The following is a 6,787-nucleotide window of genomic DNA, read 5'->3' on the forward strand; positions in this document are numbered from 1 at the left end:
GATGCTGGAGGAACTTTGTTTAAGTTTATATACAAATCAATTGTTGGACTCAACTCGCCGGATTAGCCAATCAGACAATATCCTTGTGCACGAGGAGCCTTAAAAAAGTTTTTGGAACGATATACTCACAATGGGTTGAGTATAATTCCTACAAATTTGATTGAAATTATTGTTAAGTTATATTGAAATTATTAATGCAGTTATTGTAAAGAATTTTGTGTTGGGATTTCGAGACCTGTCCGGGATTGTAATCCCAACCAAGAAACGGCTTCGGTAGATCTGACGCTTTGTTTAGTCTGCAGAAGTACAGTTATTCACAGCGATATATTTTCACCCTAGTATGTACCGTGACAAATTGATGATTAATAAAAAAAAAATGGATGAGGAAGCAATGAAGGAAGTTTGGAATTTTTTTTTACCACGATTGTAGTAAAATGATCGGTATACCCAGAGATTTCAGACGCTTTATAGCATATTTCGTTAAGTTGCATACATCCCAGATGTGTTGACACTCATATAGGACGGTACACCGACTTTCCCGTACCCTGGTGTGATGTCATGTGATGTGCGACGTAAACATGGTACACCGATAGCGCTCCCCTGGAGCGAATGGTACAACCCACCGCGTGTATATGTATGTACGTGGAAAGTTGCGCTGCAGACTAGGATTTCGAACTTGCACGTCCTTTTCTCCATCCCGGCTGAACTTGGGGAAAGGGTGCGACTGGAGAAGCGCGGGAAAAAACTCACCCAAAACGCCAGGAGGATGTCCACGGGGTCTGAGAGCGACGTCGACGACATGCGGGACAAGGACGATCCGGACGCGCTTCGGACGAAATGGGAGCGTGCTCGTCACCCTGGAGATTTGGACGGGATGTCCGAAGCGGCGGAGGACGAGTTCCAGGACGAGTCTGACCGAGAGACCTCGAGCCGCGGGAGACGCACGTCCCGGCGGAGGGCGCGCGATGGGGTGCCGGCTAGGGTGACCCAGCGCGACGCGGCGAACGCGCGGGAGCGCGCGCGCATGAGGGTGCTCAGCAAGGCGTTCTCGCGTCTCAAGCACACGCTCCCGTGGGTCCCGCCGGACACCAAGCTCTCCAAGCTGGACACCCTGCGCCTGGCGTGCAGTTACATCGCGCACCTGCGGAGACTTCTGGCGGAGGACGCCTTGGATGGCGGACGCCTCCACCCCGTCGGTCTGGTGAGGCTCTATCGGTGCGCACGCTGTACAACATGCTCCATGGGACAGGTGACGAGACCTTTGGTCATATCGTCTCTGGTGAGGGTTGGTGGTAGACCTCAGACCTAGGTGAATCCTCAGACCTAGTACAATCTATCGATTCCACTCTCATGACCCTCCAGTCCACATCATTTTCGAATGTCACTATTTTATCATAATTCCCCAATTTTTTACAGCTTTACCACGATTCAATTGCGAATTCGTTCTGCTGGTTGCATCAATCCTGGAATGTTGCTCAGACCCATATATACGAGTTTGGATGGGATACGGACACCACATTGGCCTACTCCTTTCGAACGGGATAGTAACTAAAGCGTAAATCATAACCTCTTTGATTGAATCGTGAGAGCAGACAAATCCATACGATATGGATAAAAACTTGTACAGAGACAACAATAAACATACGATAACCTGTTACGTCCCACCGAACATCCTCGCCATGCATGATGGAGGAAATCCAGGTTCAAATCCCATGCATGATGTAGGAAATCCAGGTTCATATCCCATGTGTAATGTAGGAAATTCAGGTTCAAATACCATGCACGATGTAGGAAATCCAGGTTCAAATCCCATGTGTGATGTCGGAAATCCAGGTTCAAATCCCATGCATGATGTAGGAAATCCAGGTTCAAATCCCATGCATGATGTAGGAAATCCAGGTTCAATCCCATGCATGATGTAGGAAATCCAGATTCAATCCCATGCATGATGTTGGAAATCCAAGTTCAAATCCCATGCATGATGTAGGAAATCCAGTTTCAAATCCCATGCATGATGTAGGAAATCCAGGTTCAAATCCCATGCATGATGTAGGAAATCAAGGTTCAATCCCATGCATGATATAGGAAATCCAGGTTCAATCCCATGCATGATGTAGGAAATCCAGGTTCAATCACATGCATGATGTAGGAAATCCAAGTTCAAATCCCATGCATGATGTAGGAAATCCAAGTTCAAATCCCATGCATGATGTAGGAAATCCAGTTTCAAATCCCATGCATGATGTAGGAAATCCAGGTTCAAATCCCATGCATGATGTAGGAAATCCAGGTTCAATCCCATGCATGATGTGGGAAATCCTAGTTCAAATCCCATGCATGATTCAGGAAATCCAGGTTCAAATCCCATGCATGATGTGGGAAATCCTAGTTCAAATCCCATGCATGATGTAGGAAATCCTAGTTCCAATCCCATGCATGATGTGGGAAATCCAGGTTCAAATCCCATGCATGATGTAGGAAATCCAGGTTCAAATCCCATGCATGATGTAGGAAATCCATGTTCAAATCCCATGCATGATGTAGGAAATCCATGTTCAAATCCCATGCATGATGTAGGAAATCCAGGTTCAAATCCCATGCATGATGTAGGAAATCCAGGTTCAATCCCATGCATGATGTAGGAAATCCAGATTCAATCCCATGCATGATGGAGGAAATCCAGATTCAATCCCATGCATGATGTTGGAAATCCAAGTTCAAATCCCATGCATGATGTAGGAAATCCAGTTTCAAATCCCATGCATGATGTAGGAAATCCAGGTTCAAATCCCATGCATGATGTAGGAAATCAAGGTTCAATCCCATGCATGATATAGGAAATCCAGGTTCAATCCCATGCATGATGTAGGAAATCCAGGTTCAATCCCATGCATGATGTAGGAAATCCAGATTCAATCCCATGCATGATGTAGGAAATCCAAGTTCAAATCCCATGCATGATGTAGGAAATCCAGTTTCAAATCCCATGCATGATGTAGGAAATCCAGGTTCAATCCCATGCATGATGTGGGAAATCCTAGTTCAAATCCCATGCATGATTCAGGAAATCCAGGTTCAAATCCCATGCATGATGTGGGAAATCCTAGTTCAAATCCCATGCATGATGTAGGAAATCCTAGTTCCAATCCCATGCATGATGTGGGAAATCCAGGTTCAAATCCCATGCATGATGTAGGAAATCCAGGTTCAAATCCCATGCATGATGTAGGAAATCCATGTTCAAATCCCATGCATGATGTAGGAAATCCATGTTCAAATCCCATGCATGATGTAGGAAATCCAGGTTCAAATCCCATGCATGATGTAGGAAATCCATGTTCAAATCCCATGCATGATGTAGGAAATCCATGTTCCAATCCCATGCATGATGTGGGAAATTCAGGTTCAAATCCCATGCATGATGTAGGAAATCCAGGTTCAAATCCCATGCATGATGTAGGAAATCCAGGTTCAAATCCCATGCATGATGTAGGAAATCCATGTTCAAATCCCATGCATGATGTAGGAAATCCAGGTTCAATCCCATGCATGATGTGGGAAATCCAGGTTCAAATCCCATGCATGATGTAGGAAATCCAGGTTCAAATCCCATGCATGATGTAGGAAATCCAGGTTCAAATCCCATGCATGATGTAGGAAATCCAGGTTCAAATCCCATGCGTGATGTAGGAAATACAGGTTCAAATCCCATGTGTGATGGAGGAAATCCAGTTTCAAATCCCATGCATGATGTGGGAAATCCAGGTTCAAATCCCATGCATGATGTAGGAAATCCAGGTTCAAATCCCATGCATGATGTAGGAAATCCAGGTTCAAATCCCATGCATGATGTAGGAAATCCAGGTTCAAATCCCATGCGTGATGTGGGAAATCCAGGTTCAAATCCCATGCATGATGTAGGAAATCCAGGTTCAAATCCCATGCATGATGTAGGAAATCCAGGTTCAAATCCCATGTGTGATGTAGGAAATACAGGTTCAAATCCCATGTGTGATGTAGGAAATACAGGTTCAAATCCCATGTGTGATGTAGGAAATCAGGTTCAAATCCCATGTGTGATGTAGGAAATACAGGTTCAAATCCCATGCGTGATGTAGGAAATACAGGTTCAAATCCCATGTGTGATGTAGGAAATCAGGTTCAAATCCCATGTGTGATGTAGGAAATCCAGGTTCAAATCCCATGTGTGATGGAGGAAATCCAGTTTCAAATCCCATGCATGATGTAGGAAATCCAGGTTCAAATCCCATGTGTGATGTAGGAAATACAGGTTCAAATCCCATGCGTGATGTAGGAAATACAGGTTCAAATCCCATGTGTGATGTAGGAAATCAGGTTCAAATCCCATGTGTGATGTAGGAAATCCAGGTTCAAATCCCATGTGTGATGGTCCTTGTCGTCTATTAATGTCCTTGTAATTCATGTAACAGTACACCAATTTGTCCACGAACGTCTATATCGTATTAAACTAAAAACTTTGTGAAGCAGTAACTCCATTTGACAACATATGCAACCAGAATGGCACTCAGTAGAGGGCATACCTCCGCCAGGTGAACAGTTTACCTTTTGTATCCCAGAGTATACCAGAAAATCACAATACAGAATCACATTTAATCGAAATCATCCGTCCACAACCTTTTGAGATATCCTGCTTTGTATCGTTTTTGGCCCTATCTCCCAATTGGTGAAGAATCACTTTAATGATGTCCCAATTGGTGAAGAATCACTTAAAAAATTCTACTAGCCGGATCCAGATTCGGATCTTCACCAAAATCGAATCGATTCTTCCTTGTCACACACCCAACCTGTCCACACTGTTTCGTCCAAATCCGTCCATAACGTTTTGAGATATCCTTCTATGCATCGTTTTTGGCCCTATCGCCCAGTGGTGAATAATCACTTTAAAATTTCTAGTAGCCGGATCCGAATCCGGATCTTCACCAAAATCGAATCATTTCGTCCTTGTCACATACTCTGGCAAATTTCGTCTGAATCCGTCCACACCTTTTTGAGATATTTTGTTCACAAACGGACAGACAAACGGACAAACAGACAGACAGGGGTGAAAACATAACCTCCATCCATCTTTGGTGGCGGAGGTAATAACCTACACATTTCATACTTTTGTCGATAATTCCGGCATCGACCATCGTTATTACCCCGCGCACGTGAAGGGAAAAGCGGGGTCAAGCAATTGTATCTGTCTGTTGTACTGTCCACGGACGTCGGTTTATGATTGGGGAACAACTTAATTCCAATTGAATGTTTTATTTGGAACATGTATCGGAAAAGGAACCTGCGGTTTAGCAGTACTTTGGCTCTTAATTTGGCCCGCTCGGATGCTCAGAGAGGAGCGAGATCATTTTTAAAAATCTGTTTGCCTGTCTGGCAGTTCAACAAAATGAAACATCATTCACAATAAGAAACTTACTGTTTTAGTGACGTCATAAAGGACACAAACGAAAAACACAAATAATTAATGAAATGTGTTAAATAAGGTGGTGTATAAGAGAGAATACGCTGCATAAACGGTGGTAAACTTCTGAAATTTCCTTTTTTTTAAACAACATTTAAAATCTTTATTTTATTTCAATTGAATTATATACTGTCTTGAGCACTGCAGAACACACATCATTTTTTGACAATTTCAAAAGCCTTCGGTTTCGCAGGACAAAATATTACAGCATTTTCATCATGTTGACCAATCAAATTTGCTGCTAGTAGACTCCGCCCACCTTTTTTTTTCTCCTTTTTTTTTTTCTCCACCTTTTCCCCTTTTTTAATTCAACTGGACTATGTCCAGCTGAGTTTATGTCGACACCCAGTGACCGTCGTCCGTCGTCTATCTGTCTGTCTGTCTGTCTGTCTGTCTGTCTGTCTGTCTGTCGTCTGTAAACAATTCGACGTCTACGCTCTAAAAGTCACAAATATTGATTAAATTTGATGAAACTTGTTATGCAGCATCTTCAAGACATAAACTAGTTTGGGATTGCATTTGGGCGTTGCACGCCCAAAAATGGGCGCGGCAGAGCGGCCATATTGAAAAATCTATTTTTGTCATATATTTTTAGCACATATAAACTATATAGTTTGTGGTTCTATTATGCATATTCTAACCATATTGATATAGACCAGTTGTGTTCAGGTTCCCTGGAACCTATAGTTTTTTTTCAGGGTAAGGTGTTCAATGAACTCTCTCGTTTAATTTGTATTTTGTCCGACTACACAACGAAGGTGGATGGGGCTGCAGAGGGCCCGGAACTCCTCCATATCCGTAGTACAGAAAGAATGTAATGTGACCTAATTTTTTCCATTTGCAGACGTGGCCTTTTATGAACAGTGGAAAAATGGAAGAGGACATTAAAGATTTGGGAATCGTCAATCGCTTCCACTAAGAGTACCACGGAGGACATCCATCGCCCCTGTCTGCGAGCCGAGGAAGATGGACGCCGTGCCATAATGCGGGACAATGGACGAAATGCGGAGGATTGGGACTGCAATGGCAGGCAATGTAATGCAACCTCGCGTGGATATTTCAACTTCAGCCGTTAAGGTCATAATTCTGCCTGAGGTAGAGTAACATTGACTCACCTTTAATATACCTGTACACCACTTCAATGAAAGCAAGCGTCTTTCAACAAACTTCGAGGGGATTCTCAAAATGTTCTTGCAACAAGACAATTCAATCAGAAAACTCCAAGAAACACCAACATTTTACAATTTCACAATAAATAAGGAAATATTATTGATGTTTAACCATACCCTT

General features: G+C 43.0%; 1 protein-coding gene across 1 annotated transcript; it reads left to right on the forward strand.

The window, feature by feature from the left end:
- Positions 1–766: 766 nt before the first annotated feature.
- Positions 767–6,416, forward strand: LOC137424107 (transcription factor 21-like). The gene is made up of 2 exons (XM_068111575.1): positions 767–1,201; positions 6,342–6,416. Exons 1-2 carry the CDS (start codon positions 767–769, stop codon positions 6,414–6,416), a joined length of 510 nt encoding a protein of 169 aa, XP_067967676.1.
- The last annotated feature ends 371 nt before the right edge of the window (positions 6,417–6,787 follow it).

The sequence above is a fragment of the Myxine glutinosa genome, chromosome 3 (assembly GCF_964187855.1).
Source record: "Myxine glutinosa chromosome 3, kmMyxGlut1.1, whole genome shotgun sequence".
NCBI classification, from domain to species: Eukaryota; Metazoa; Chordata; class Myxini; order Myxiniformes; family Myxinidae; genus Myxine; species Myxine glutinosa.

What these genes read in the sequence shown, in the direction of transcription:
- LOC137424107 (XM_068111575.1), top strand. Translation starts at nt 767, where the DNA reads ATGTCCACGGGGTCTGAGAGCGACGTCGACGACATGCGGGACAAGGAC. An exon ending in GCCTCCACCCCGTCGGTCTG is followed by an intron (nt 1,202 to 6,341) that starts GTGAGGCTCTAT and finishes TTCCATTTGCAG; the next exon opens with ACGTGGCCTTTTATGAACAG.